We start from the raw sequence: 15,245 nt of genomic DNA on the forward strand, positions 1-15,245 counted from the left end.
ATCAAGCTGGATTTAGAAAAGTTAGAGGAACCAGTGATCAAATTGACAACATCTGCTGGATCATTGAAAAAGCAAGAGAGTTCCAAAAAATCATTTATTTCTGCTTTACTGACTCTGCCAAAGCATTTGACTGTGTGGATCACAATAAACTGTGGAAAATTCTGAAAGAGATGGGAATACCAGACTGCCTGGCCTGCCTCCGGAGAAATCTGTATGCAGGTCAGGAAGCAACAGTTAGAACTGGACATGGAACAACAGACTGGTTCCAAATAGGAAAAGGAGTACGTCAAGGCTGTATATTGTCACCCTTCTTATTTAACTTATATGCAGAGTACCTCATGAGAAATGTTGCGCTGAATGAAGCACAAGCTGGAATCAATAATTCTGGGAGAAATATCAATAACCTCAAATATACAGATGATACCACTGTTATGGCAGAAAGCGAAGAGGAACTAAGAGCCTCTTGATGAAAGTGAAGGAGGAGACTGAAAAAGTTGGCTTAAAACTGAACATTCAGAACACTAAGATCATGGCATCTGGTCCCATCACTTCATGGCACTTAGATTGGAAAGCAGTGGAAACAGTGACAGACTTTATTTTCTTGGGCTCCCAAATTACTGCAGATGGTGAGTGCAGCCATGAAATTAAAAAACACTCCTTGGAAGAAAAGTTATCACCAAACTAGATAGCATATTAAAAAGCAGAGATATTACTTTGCCAACAAAGGTCTGCCTAGTCAAAAGTACAATTTTTCCAGTAGACATGTATGGATGTGAGAGTTGGACTATAAAGAAAGCTGAGCACCGAAGAACTGATGCTTTTGAACTGTGGTATTGGAGAAGATTCTTGAGAGTCCCTTGGACTGCAAGGAGATCCAACCAGTCCATCCTAAAGCAAATCAGCCCTGAATATTCATTGGAAGGACTGATGTTGAAGATGAAACCCCAATACTTTGGCCACCTTATGCAAAGAACTGACATTTGAAAAGACCCTGATGCTGGGAAAATTGAAGGTGGGAGGAGAAGGGGACGATAGAGGATGAGATGGTTGGATAACATCACTGACTCAATGGACATCAATTTGAATAAACTGTGGGAGGTGGTGATGGACAGGGAGACCTTGTGTGCTGCAGTCCATGGGGTCGCCAAGAGTCGGATATGACTGAATGATTGAACTGAACTGAACTGAACTTCCATATTAAGTTATCTTTCCTCTAAACACTTGAATAAAAACTCTTGGCACGTTTTTGAAGGAGATTTCTTGTATCCATGAAAGAAAAATTCCATGAAGGCAAAAAAAAAAAAAAAAGAATTTAAGTAAAACTCTAGTTAGGTTTGAGCTGTCTTTGTGTTTTTCAAGTGGGTATATTACAACAGTTTCTGGGTTTGAGTTCTCTGGGAAAAATACTTAGCAGAGATTTGAGCTGTGAAAAAGAGGTAAAGAATATGTATAAGATTGTTTTCAAATAGAAGAGGTGGAATTCGAGATTCCTGGTCCTGGTTTTGGTCCTTTATCATTCATTTCCCAAGAATAACTCCAGACAGTGAAATGTTGAACATAGACAACAACAGTGTTAGAGAAAGTGCAGATTTTCATATGCCTCCTTTGCTCTTGCTTCTAGGGAGAATGCAGGTGATATGAAGACTGGAGTGTGCGGAGATGGAAGGGAACATCTGTGCTCTTGGCTGAAGAGAAAACAGGTCACAAGCACCCAATGAATCCTAGAAATTACAGGAAGAACCCATCTTTTAAGGCAGAGACTGTGGTGAGTATTAGGAGAAAGAGGATTTCTAAATTATCTGTCTTGCTCCACTGTTTTGGAGATAATAAGGAAGATTAAATTAGCTTTCTTATATCAACATGAATCTGCCACGGGTGTACACATGTTCCCCATCCTGAACCCCCAGCCTCCAATTAAATAAGTTTAAATTTTAAACAAATTAGCTTTCCTTATGATTCTATTATGTTTAATAAAATTAAAATTGAGAGAACATCTTTATAAAATAGAATTCTGAAACATTAATGGTACTTAATGAACCAAACCTGGGTAAATCCCTTTGAAGAGTCAACACAAAAGCAAAGCTATTAACTCAGTTGTTTCCCAGAAAGTCTTTTACTTAATTTACTTAGAGTAAACAAAACCATTTCCAACAGCTGAGATAAGAAGAGAAGCGAAAGGCAAAGGAGAAAAGGAAAGATATACCCATCTGAATGCAGAGTTCCAAAGAATAGCAAGGAGAGATAAGAAAGCCTTCCTTTGTGATCAATACAAAGAAATAGAGGAAAACAATAGAATGGGAAAGACGAAGGATCTCTTCAAGAAAACTAGAGACACCAAGGAACATTTCATGCAAAGATGGGCACAATAAAGGGCAAAAATGGTATAGACCTAAAACAAGCAGAAGGTATTAAGAAGAGGTGGCAAGAATGCACAGAAGAACTATACAAAATAGATCTTCATGACCCAGATAATCATGATGGTGTGATCACTCAGAGCCAGGCATCCTGGAGTGCAAAGTCATTCACTACAAACAAAGCTAGTGGAGGTGGTGGAATTCCAACTGAGTTATTTCAAATCCTAAAAGATAATGCTGTGAAAGTGCTGCACTCAATATGCCAGCAAATTTGGAAAACTCAGTACTGGCCATAAGATTGGAAAATGTCAGTTTTCATTCCAATGCCAAAGAATGTTCAGACTACCACACAATGCACACATTTCACAAGCTAGCAAAGTAAAATTCAAAATCCTTCAAGCTAGGCTTCAATAGGATATGAACCAAGAACTTTCCGATGTTCAAGCTGGATTTAGAAAAGGCAGAGGAACTAGAGATTAAATTGCCAACATCCTTTGGATCATAGAAAAAGCAAGATAATTCCAGAAAAATATCACCTTCTCTTTCATGGACTACGCTAAGGCCTTTGACCATGTGGATTACAAAAAAAAACTGTGGAAAATTCTTCAAGAGATGGAAATACCAGACCTCCTTACCTGCCTCCTGAGAAACCTGTATGCAGGAGAAGAAGTAATAGTTAGAACTGGATATGAAACAATAGACTGGTTCCAAATTGGTAAAGAAAGAAAGAAAGAAAGAAAGAAAGAAAGAAAGAAAGAAAGAAAGAAAGTGAAAGTGAAGTCTCTCAGTCGTGCCAGACTCTTTGTGACCCCATGGATAGTAGCATGCACCAAGCTCCTCCGTCCATGGGATTTTCAAGGCAAGAGTACTGGATTGGGTTGACATTTCCTTCTCCAGGGAGTCTTCCCAACCCAGGGATCAAACCCAGGTCTCTCACATTGTAGACAGACGCTTTACCATCTGAGCCACCAGGGAAGTCATACATCAAAGCTGTATATTGTCATCTTGCTTATTTAACTTCTATGCCAAGTACATCATGTGAAATAGCGGGCTGGATGAAGCACAAGCTGGAATCAAGATTGCCGGGATAAATGTTAAAAACTTCAGATATTCACATATCACCACCTTTATGGCAGAAAGCAAAGAGGAACTAAAGAGTCTCTTGATGAAGTCAAAAGAGGAGAGTGAAATAGCTAGCTTAAAACTCAACATTTAAAAACTAAGATCATGGAATCTGATCCCATCACTTCATGGCAAATAGATGGGGAAACAATGACAGATTTTATTTTATTGGGCTCCAAAATCACTATAGAGGGTAACTGCAGCCTTAAAATTAAAAGGCGCTTACTCTTTGGAAGAAAAACTGAGACAAACCTAGACATCATATTAAAAAGCAGAGACATTACTTTGCTGACAAAGATCCATATAGTCAAAGGTATGGTCTTTCCAGTAGTCATGTATGGATGTGAGAGTTGGACCTTAAAGAAGGCTGAGTGATGAAGAGCTGATTGCTTTTGAACTGCAGTGTTAGAGAAGACTCCTGAGAGTCCCTTGGACTGCAAGGAGATCAAACCTGTCAATCCTAAAGGAAATCAACCCTGAATATTCATTGAAGGACTGATGCTGAGGCTCCAATACTTGGCCACCTGATGTGAAGAGCTGACTCTTTAGAAATGACCCTGATGCTGGGAAAGACTGAGGGAAGGAGGAGCAGGGGAAGACACAGGACGAGATGGTTGGATGACATCACTGACTCAATGGACATGAGTTTGAACAAATTCTAGGAGATGGTGAAGGTCATGGAAGCATAGTGTGCTGCAGTACATTGGGTCACCAGGATTTGGACATGACTGAGCAACTGAACAACAACAAAACAAAACCATTCCCTTCTGTCTTTGTGCAAATATATTCACCAGTGAAACAAAATGTACTTGTTACAAGAAATGGCAACCCACTTCAGTATTCTTGCCTGGAGAATCATCATGGTCAGACAAGCCTGGCGGGCTACAGTCCATAGGATGGCACAAAAGTCAGACACAACTTAGCAACTAAACAACACCTTCAGCACCTATAACCTCAGGACTTCATGGTGACAAGCCTGTGGGTTATGCCCTTCATCAGTTTCTGTCATTTCTCCAGCCCCTCCCTCAGGCTGGCTGCCTGCCCTCTGGAGCATCAGGTTTTGCAGCAGCTTGACTCGTTTCATGTCCACATTAAAGCTTTCAGAACAGATAGTCACCTGCTTTCCAGAAAGGAAAGAGGGACAGGGATCCCTTAGAGATATTGGGGGTTTAGTTCCAGAACACCAGAATGTAGTGAATATCACAATAAAGTCAGTTATACAAAATTTCTGGTTTCCCACAGTGTATAAATGTTTAGACTACACTGTAGCCTAGCAAGTGTGCAGTAGCATTATTCCTGAGAAAGCAATGTACAGCCTTAATTTAAAAAATAATTTATTGCCCATGGATGTACCTATGGGTGATTCTTGTTGATGTATGACAGAAAAAACCAAAATTCTGTAAAGAAATTATTTTTCAATTAAAAGATTAATTAAAATAATAATAATAATACATTGCTAAAAAACAGTAACCATCATTGTAGACTTCAGCAAGTAACATCAAAGATAGCTGATCACAGATCACCATAACAAATGTAATGATACTGAAAAAGTTTGACATATTGTGAGAATTACCAAAAGGTGACAGACACAGAGTAAGCAAATGCTGTTGGAAAAATGGTACCCACAGACTTTCTTGACTTGCTGAAAAACCTTTAATTTGTAAAAAAAAAAAAAAAAAAAAAAATTAAAAAAAGATACTATCTGGCAACTTCAATAAAACAAGGTATACCTGTATTTCTAACGCAGGCAGTAAAGAAACTGATTCAAAAATCAAAGGTTTGAAAAAGAACATTATTTGTTATTTGTGATGATTTGCTAAATTGAAAACCAACTGGTAATCAGAAGCTGTAGAACAAAATATATAGTTTACACCTGGGGTGGATGGAGCACAGATGACAATCCCCAACTCTGAAGTTGGGGGTGCATGTATCTTTGTCCCCTAAGGTCTAATCCTGCTGTTCCTACAAGAGGAGTCAGCAACCACAACCATTTCGGACCAAGATGTAAACAAGTGTCTGAGTTTACATCTCCTGGTGGGATCTCCCTGTGGTATCACTGATGACCTCAATCAGGGGACCTACACTGAAGGTCTTCCAACACAGGAGTGGGAAGGGCAGCTCCACAGTAAAGGACAAGGTCATCACAGAAAACAAGTCCAGTCATTGCAAAGGTGACAGGCTCCAAAGAGAACCCTCACATTTCTCTTCTCTCTCTTCTTTCCCTGTTCACCTGGATGCTCAGTCTCCACATCCTAACACTAACATTGACTTCTCTCTCTACCCTCAGATACCACATTCAATTCATCACTTGGCTCCTCTTCCTTATCACCCCCCAAATCCAACCATCTCACCATTTCCAATGCAGGCACCTTAGTCTCAGCCACCAACAGTCAAGAGAGGGCACAAGTGTGAGAGAGAGAGGGAACACTGCATTTGGAGAATTGAAGACCATCAATGTGGTTTTAGCTGTAAAGCAAGGAGGGGGTGCAGAGTGGGACAAAACTAGAAAGGTGGGGAGGGGCCGGGCTGTAAATTGCTTTGTTCAGTTCAGTCACTCAGTCGTGTCCGACTCTTTGCGACCCCATAAATCGCAGCACACCAGGCCTCCCTGTCCATCACCAACTCCCAGAGTTCACTCAGACTCACATCCATCGAGTCAGTGATGCCATCCAGCCATCTCATCCTCTGTCATCTCCTTCTCCTCCTGCCCCCAATCCCTCCCAGCATCAGAGTCTTTTCCAATGAGTCAACTCTTCGCATGAGGTGGCCAAAGTATTGGAGTTTCAGCTTTAGCATCATTCCTTCCAAAGAAATCCCAGGGCTGATCTCCTTCAGAATGGACTGGTTGGATCTTCTTGCAGTCCAAGGGACTCTCAGGAGTCTTCTCCAACACCACAGTTCAAAAGCATCAATTCTTCGGCACTCAGCCCTCTTCACAGTCCAACTCTCACATCCATACATGACCACAGGAAAAACCATAGCCTTGACTAGACAGGCCTTTGTTGGCAAAGTAATGTCTCTGCTTTTGAATATGCTATCTAGGTTGGTCATAACTTTCCTTCCAAGGAGTAAGCGTCTTTTAATTTCATGGCTGTAGTCACCATCTGCAGTGATTTTGGAGCCCAGAAAAATAAAGTCTGACACTGTTTCCACTGTTTCCCCATCTATTTCCCATGAAGTGATGGGACCAGATGCCATGATCTTCGTTTTCTCAATGTTGAGCTTTAAGCCAACTTTTTCACTCTCCTCTTTCACTTTCATCAAGAGGCTTTTGAGTTCCTCTTCACTTTCTGCCATAAGGATGGTGTCATCTGCATATCTGAGGTTATTGATATTTCTCCCGGCAATCTTGATTCCAGCTTTTGTTTCTTCCAGTCCAGCGTTTCTCATGATGTACCCTGCATATAAGTTAATTAAGCAGGGTGACAATATACAGCCTTGATGTACTCCTTTTCCTATTTGGAACCAGTCTGTTGTTCCATGTCCAGTTCTAACTGTTGCTTCCTGACCTGCATACAGGTTTCTCAAGAGGCAGGTCAGGTGGTCTGGTATTCCCATCTCTTTCAGAATTTTCCACAGTTTATTGTTAAAGCACATTAAAGATTTGTACACTGATCAACTGAGAAAAATTTGAGGTTACAGAAATTTACTGGAAGATGGGCTTCCCTGGTGGCTCAGATGGTAAAGAATATGCCTGCAATGTGGGAGACCCTGGTTCAGTCTCTGGGTTGGGATGATCCCACGGAGTAGGAAATGGCAACCCACTCAGAATTCTTGCCTGGAACAGAGTCCTCTGTCCATGTCCTCCCATGGACAGAGGAGCCTGGCAAGCTACAGTTCATGGGGTTGTAAAGAGTCAGACATGACTGAGCAAGTAACACACATGAGTAAGTAAAGCATTAAATAAATTGAACATACTTTGATAACAGCAACAAAGCTGATTGGTTCAGGGGATACAGACATTCACATTTGTGAATCAGGTGCTGAGGGATAAGACTGAGAACTGACCAGCGGAGAGGCTTTCAAAACTCTGTCCTTCTTCACTGTTTCCTTAACTAAGGTGACATTTCAAGGTGACAGCATTTCTAAGAATTAGATACTGTTTATTATTGATTATTACATATTTTGTGTGGACCATCAAAATACCTAAATATATCTTGCATTCTTTTGGGACTGACTTCCCTTTTGGCTCAGACAGTAAAGAATCTGTCTGCAATGCAGAAGACCTGGGTTCAGTCCTTGAGTCGGGAAGATTCCCTGCAGAAGGGAATGGCTACCCACTCCAGTATTCTTGCTTGGAGAATCCCATGGACAGAGAACCCTGGCAGGCTACAGTCCATGGGGTCACAAACAGTCAGACATGACTGAGTGACAAACACATTCTTTTGAGATTATATGCAGCCAAAGGTTTTCCTCTGAGCCATGCTTTCTATATCATTTTATGAAGCCACACACTAACATTTACTGAAACTCAGAGAGTAGCAGAGGGAAATGGAGGGAGGAAAGAAAAGAAAATAAGGAAGGAAATATTAAATTACTGAGAGGAAAGAGCCAATCAAATCTGGAGGGAAGATACTAGACAGATGTCCAGAGACCAAAGCTTGGAGCCTACTGCATGTGCAGTGCCTAGACCTACTGTGTAAGAGACTTGTTGGTTGTTTATCTAGGCTCTCAGCCTTGATTTGCCTTCCTTTCTAAACTCTCATCTATGATGCACAGGTTCAGTCTCTGCAAGTCAGATTTCATAGGCTCTCTGGCAAGCTGGCCTTTTTTAGGTTGTGCCAGTAAGTGGGCACTAGAGGGAGACTGAAAGTGGGACAGAGCTAATGTTCAATCTGAGTCGCCGTTCCTGCAGCGTCACCTCAGCAGTGAGACCTGACTCCAGCTCCAAGCTTCTATTAGCACATGGAGAAAGAGCTTCATCCTGCTTCCTCAGCACATATGACCAGCAACTGGGCCTCTCCTTGGAGGTTTGAGCACCAACTGTAGGGCCTCTCTTCTGAGTTCTTAGGTCTGGAGATCTGTCCTAGGACATGGTAGCTGCTTCCTAAAATCATTACCCCAGTGCTTCCTTTCATTTTTCTAGACTCCAATTCTTATGTAGCAAATTTCCTATATTAAATCCTTTCAGCTGAAATACTGTTTTTCTCATGAGGCTCTTTCTTTTCATGGACTCCCTTCTGACAACAAGAGCTGAAAAATTCTGCAACCTGAGCCAACAACCTCCTGGCAATCTAAATGAGAGGTTAATTTTTTGATTAAGGGAATAAAAAAATATTGAAACAACTGTGACACAGTGAAAATGACAGCCTCTTGAAATATGAAGCTATAACTTGGGTTTGGAATATTTTCATGGCTGGATGTCTTAAAAAATAACAATCCAAATATAGGAATATTATATAAAATATAAGGTTATTGGATATATTATTTAATAGCACATTTTGAAAGTAAAGTTCATTACTCGAGTTATTTTCAGGAATGAGAAGAGAAAATTAAATTGCTGGAGGTTTCTATCAAGTTTTACAAGGAAGGATCAGTGCAAAATTGAATATAAGTGAAAACAACTGAAAAGGTGAGGGTCTTACCAGTATCCGTTCACAGCCAATAACGGTGCTCAACCTGTGTGTGATGGTTAGCACAGTGCACTGGGCAAATTTCTCATGAATTTTTTTTTTTTTTTGTATTAAATCATCAGTTCTGGAATCAGAGAAGCTGATGTACTTCAGTGAAGACAGGAAAGGCAGACTAAAGAGTTAAAAATTAAAAATCAATACTTTAATATATAATCTTGTTCCTAAAAAACTAAACATAAAAAGTCTATTTATAAATTTACCATTTTCCATAAAGTGATGGAAAATAGCCTTCCCTTGAAACTGTCTGAAACTATCAGGAGCTGGATTTAGGAATCAAGCCCTCTTAGCATGCCTCATAACAACATTAACAGCATATAACTGTCTTTGTTTCTTCCCTTGTTTTCCTTTGTTTGTGATTAATATTATTAAAAGATATCTGTGGGCCAAAGAGAGCATAGAAACATTTTTTAGCATCACTAAATGTTTTCCATTCACCACATTTACAATTTGGATTCCAGGTTTCATGGACCTCAGCTCCATACCTTGGGTCCACATTGGATGTGGCTTTGTCAAGAATCAATATCTGATTTTTCCTGAGAATAGCCCTGGCAAGGCACACTAGTTGTCCCTGTCCAACACTCAAACTCAATCCTGATTCTGCTAATTTGTTATCCATTTTACCAGGAAGACCTTGGATGGTTTCTTTAAGTTGTACCTGTGGATACAGAAAGAACAACATTTCAAAAACAAACTTCTGCTGAAGTAGACAAGCCTCTTGGACGTTAGAGCTCTGAAGTCCTCATGACTTCTGTATCTTACATGTACAGTCACGTGATGGGAAAAGCTGTTTCCAATTAGTGTTCACTGAGAAAGATGGTTGGTAGTGTCAAGTCAGGACAGAAAGATCTCAAAGTTCCCCCATTCCTGCCACATACCATCCACCAACAACCCCCACCTAGGAATTAGTTCAGAAAGTCTCAAAAATTGAAGCTATTTCTCCCAATGTGGTTTAAACAGAAAATCTAAAAGGATTTTTATGGTTGAATCAACTTTACCAAAGTACATTTTGCATAGGAGTTGGTACACTAAAAGGAAACTTTAAAAATTACAGAAAGTATGGTTCTCTAAAGTTATAATCTTATTAACAGTTTACAATTTTTTAACATTTAAAATAATACAAATTTAAACAATGGAAAACTCCATTTTATACATTAGTAATCCTGGAACATTTCCCAAGCTTAGTCTAAAATAGTGGACCAGTCAAGTGCATTTTCTTCAATATCATAAATGTCTTCCAGTGAATGAAAACTCACAAAAAACAAGATGAATATTGCATCTTATCTCCTCCACAATATGGATATAGGTCATGTTCATACTAATCTTCATAAAGTTATACTCATAAGATTAAAAAAACAAATCTTTAACCACCAAATATAATCCAAAAGTACACTTGGTGGTAGGGGTCAGTTCAATGAATATTCATTTTGGAGAAATATTATGGAGCAAGAAGCAAACTCGGGCTGTACTTAAAGTGAAAGAACAAAGAAGAAATATACTTCAAGTTAAGAAACCAACAGATTGATGGCCAATAAGTTATGTGACACGGTACAACGTCAGATAACAAAACACCAAGGGTGAATGAGTAGCATTTTTGTGATATCCAAAATGTTGGAGCACGTCCATGAATGTGATCGTGAACTGTGCTCCTGATGGAGTCCAATCCCTAGAAAGCAGAATTCTGAGTTAAGATTAAATATGGTATTGGTATTTAGTGATAGCATAAAAGGTGTACAAACTCTAAAGGGTAAGATTTGGATTGTGCTGCAAGTGGTTGGTCTTTGTTAAGACTGACATTCTAACTTTGAGGAAATAATCTCACACTTACTCCTGAGTTGGATGACATCACATAACTAATCTGTTTTTTTTCTTTTCCTTCAGGTTGTCCATATTTGCTTCATGACGAATAAAAGTTGTAAGGGGAAGTGTTTTTCATAAAATGCTGTTTTCTGAGACACTGCATTTATTTATGAATCAGGGATGGTTATGAGAATAATATGAATATCAAGGCCCTCTGCAGTGTAATCATAAAATCAAGGTATAAAGCATTAGAATGAAAGAAACAGGCAACAGATGCAATAGACAATAATAACTAGAAGCTACAACTGGAGAATCTGAACACATTAGACAATAAATAGTGTGATATTACTATTTTATTTCTTAATCCAGATAATTGTGTTCGATTATACAAGAGAATGTCCTTGAAAAGGACAGAGATTGTGTCTCTTGATGACTGTGATAGACCCAGAATCTGCAACGATGCCTGTCTAAGAAGCTGTCAGAGATATTTGTTGGCTGTGTGAAGGCAGAAGTGAATCTCATCATATGACATATCTGTCCCTATAAATTAGAAAGTAAATCCATATAGACAGGTTATATATAACACTATTATTACATGTTAAAGTATTATATTCTTATAACAATTAACTTGCTTCAGAATATCACAATATCACACTGTAACTGTGGAAAATATATAAAAAGTTATAATTTAAGGAAAATGGAGCAAATAATACTAATCAAAACTATACATCTCAATACAAAACACTTCAGATCATTTTGGAAGTTGGGAAAATAATGGAATATAGCAAAATTGAAAAACAATAAACTGAACTTATAAGGTACCCTATTTATATCATCATACATATTTTTAAAATAACCTGCTGTGTAGTGTATCTAGTACATGCCAACGCCTCTCACAGGAGGTTAACATAGATGTCAGGTGCTTTGTACATTTCGTGGGACCTTCTTACTTCTCAAAAAGAAAGGCTGGTGAGGGCTGGAAGGAGACAGGGAAATGCAGTCAACAGATGGGGAAGAGCTTTTACTAGAGCAGGACCAGCAGTAAAAGAAGTAAAGGGGAAGCCCGTTCACCTAACACAAGGTCCCAGGAAATGGACATGTGACCTGTCTCACAGCAAGGACTGAACCGCATGGTTCCTGATGCACAGGCTGCTGATGCCGAGATTTCCGTATCTTGGGTCCTGTGTGATGAGACACACTTGTGCACTAACAGAGATACTATCAATGCTGGATTTGTGTAACACAAAATTTTTTAAAGAAATAAGCCATACTACTCAAAAATGAAGAAATTAACCAAACATTTAGTACCTATTTATCAAGTGCTTAGAGGAAAACAACACAACGGGAAAGACTAGAGATCTCTTGAAGAAAATTAGAGATACCAAGGGAACATTTCATGCAAAGATGGGCTTGATAAAGGACAGAAATGGTATGGACTTAACAGAAGCAGAAAATATTAAGAAGAGGTGGCAAGAATACACAGAAGAGCTGTACAAAAAAGATCTTCACAACCAAGATAACCACGATGGTGTGATCACTGACCTAGAGCCAGACATCCTGGAATGTGAAGTCAAGTGGGCCTTAGAAAGCATCACTACGAACAAAGCTAGTGGAGGCGGTGGAATTCCAGTTGAGCTCTTTCAAATCCTGGAAGATGATGCTGTGAAAGTGCTGCACTCACTATGCCAGCAAATTTGGAAAACTCAGCAGTGGCCACAGGACTGGAAATGGTTAGTTTTCATTCCATTCCTAAAGAAAGGCAATGCCAAAGAATGCTGAAACTACCTCACAATTGCACTCATCTCACACACTGCTGCTGCTGCTGCTAAGTCACTTCAGTTGTGTCCAACTCTGTGTGACCCCATAGACATCAGCCCACCAGGCTCTCCTGCCCCTGGGATTCTCCTGCCCCTGGGATTCTCCAGGCAAGAACACTGGAGTGGGTTGCCATTTCCTTCTCCAATGCGTGAAAATGAAAAGTGAAAGTGAAATCTCTTAGTTGTGTCCAATTCTTAGCGACCCCATGGACTGCAGCCCACCAGGCTCCTCCACCCATGGGATTTTCCAGTCAAGAGTACTGGAGTGGAGTGCCATTGCCTTCTCTGACACACTAGTAAAGTAATGCTCAAATATCTCCAAGCCAGGTTTCAGCAATACGTGAACCATGAACTTCCTGATGTTCAAGCTGGTTTTAGAAAAGGCAGAGGAACCAGAGATCAAATTGCCAACATCCGCTGGATCATGGAAAAAGCAAGAGAGTTCCAGAAAAACATCTATTTCTGCTTTATTGACTATGCCAAAGGCTTTGACTGTATAGATCGCAATAAACTGTGCAAAATTCTGAAAGAGATGGGAATACCAGACTACCTGACCTGCCTCTTGAAAAACCTATATGCAGGTCAGGAAGCAACAGTTAGAACTGGACATGGAACAACAGACTGGTTCCAAATAGGAAAAGGAGTACATTAAGGCTATATATTGTCACCCTGCTTATTTAACTTATATGCAGAGTACATCATGAGAAACGCTGAGATGGAAGAAGCACAGATGGAATCAAGATTGCTGGCAGAAATATCAGTAACCTCAGATATGCAGATTACACCACCCTTATGGCAGAAAGTGAAGAGGAACTCAAAAGCCTCTTGATGAAAGTGAAAGAGGAGAGTGAAAAAGTTGGCTTAAAGCTCAACATTCAGAAAATGAAGATCATGGCATCTGGTCCCATCACTTCATGGGAAATAGATGGGAAAACAGTGGAAACAGTGTTAGACTTTATTGTATGGGGCTCCAAAATCACTGCAGATGGTGATTGCAGCATGAAATTAAAAGACACTTACTCCTTGGAAGGAAAGTTATGACCAACTTAGATAGCATATTCAAAAACAGAGACATTACTTTGCCAACAAATATCTGTCTAGTCAAGGCTATGGTTTTTCCAGTGGTATTGTATGAATGTGAGAGTTGGACTGTGAAAAAAGCTGAGCGCTGAATAATTGATGCTTTTGAACTGTGGTGTTGGAGAAGACTCTTGAGAGTCCCTTAGACTGCAAGGAGATCCAACCAGTCCATCCTAAAGGAGATCAGCCCTGGGATTTCTTTGGAAGGAATGATGCTAAAGCTGAAACTCCAATACTTTGGCCACCTCATGCAAAAAGTTGACTCATTGGAAAAGACTCTGATGCTGGGAGGGATTGGGGGCTGGGGGAGAAGGGGATGACAGAGGATGAGATGGCTGGATGGTATCACTGACTCGATGGACATGAGTTTGGGTGAACTGCGGGAGTTGGTGATGGACAGGGAGGCCTGGTGTGCTGCGATTTATGGGGTCTCAAAGAGTCAGACACGACTGAGCAACTGAACTGAACTGACCTTTTTAAAATCAAAAGACTGAGCTAGGTGCCATGAGAGACTATTAGTCTGTCTATGGTTTAGACATCTAAAGCTTCTGCCATCAGTAGAATCAATTTGCAAAACTAGTGCTAATACACAAAATAATTAGTATTAAAATGTAGAAACCAACAGCAATGTAATAGTCAAAAATTTTTCATGCAAGGGTAGGGAAATTCAGTGAAGTAGGACAAGAGGAAACATGAAACAAATAACAGGAGTTCCTCTAGAAATTAACGTATCTATATAAAATCTGAGCCGGAACACCAGGGTTCTGTTGCCTGTATTCATGCTGCAGCATTAAAATGATATAATCGTCAATAAGTAATCATCACATTCAAACTACATACTTTACTTTTATAAACATTTTCTTATGAAACTTCATAGCATTTTATTGGTAGGATCTTGTTTATCTTTCAATTAATGAAAAACTAGTGTCTCCACTTAGATATCCCCTAAGGCCATAAGAATAAAATGAACATTGGAGGGTAATAAATTAACTAGGTCACTCATAGAATTTGATCCCACACTTTTAATGTCTAGTTTAATGCTCTGCTAAGGACAAAATATTGTATTTAGTTGCTTTGGGTTCTATAGAAAAAGCTAAAATGAAAACATGGGGAATTATTTTGTTGGTTTTCATTATCAATATACACATTTTAAGTGTACCCATCTCATCACGGTTTTCCTAGAAAGTAAACAGTTAAAATGATAAACTTCCCTTAATTACCTGCAATGCTATGAATTTACACATACAAATACTGATGCTAACAAGTTAATCACATTACATTAATTACCTCTTCCAAGACATTCCACAGTTCCTCCTCCAAATACTCATTAAAGGGATCCAGATTTTTCCTCATCGTTCCAGTGAATAAAACAGGTTCCTAAATACTGCAAAATAGTGAATGTTATTACCTTAATCTCTTTTCATTTTAAACCAATGCTATAG

General features: G+C 39.5%; 2 protein-coding genes across 2 annotated transcripts in view; both read right to left on the bottom strand.

Annotated features, from left to right (window-relative positions):
* LOC123464538 (ATP-binding cassette sub-family C member 4-like) overlaps positions 1-15,245 on the bottom strand; it is a gene marked incomplete at its 5' end in the record, with an annotated part of 335,503 nt that overhangs the window by 14,361 nt on the left and 305,897 nt on the right.
* The window catches only part of LOC123464837 (ATP-binding cassette sub-family C member 4-like), a 152,740-nt gene that overhangs the window by 8,181 nt on the left and 129,314 nt on the right, over positions 1-15,245 (bottom strand). Inside the window, 3 exon segments of the mRNA XM_045162479.1 lie at positions 9,062-9,173; positions 9,592-9,764; positions 15,091-15,180. Of these exon segments, the coding sequence (XP_045018414.1) occupies positions 9,062-9,173; positions 9,592-9,764; positions 15,091-15,180 (375 nt within the window).

The sequence above is a fragment of the Bubalus bubalis genome, chromosome 13, assembly GCF_019923935.1.
Source record: "Bubalus bubalis isolate 160015118507 breed Murrah chromosome 13, NDDB_SH_1, whole genome shotgun sequence".
NCBI lineage: Eukaryota > Metazoa > Chordata > Mammalia > Artiodactyla > Bovidae > Bubalus > Bubalus bubalis.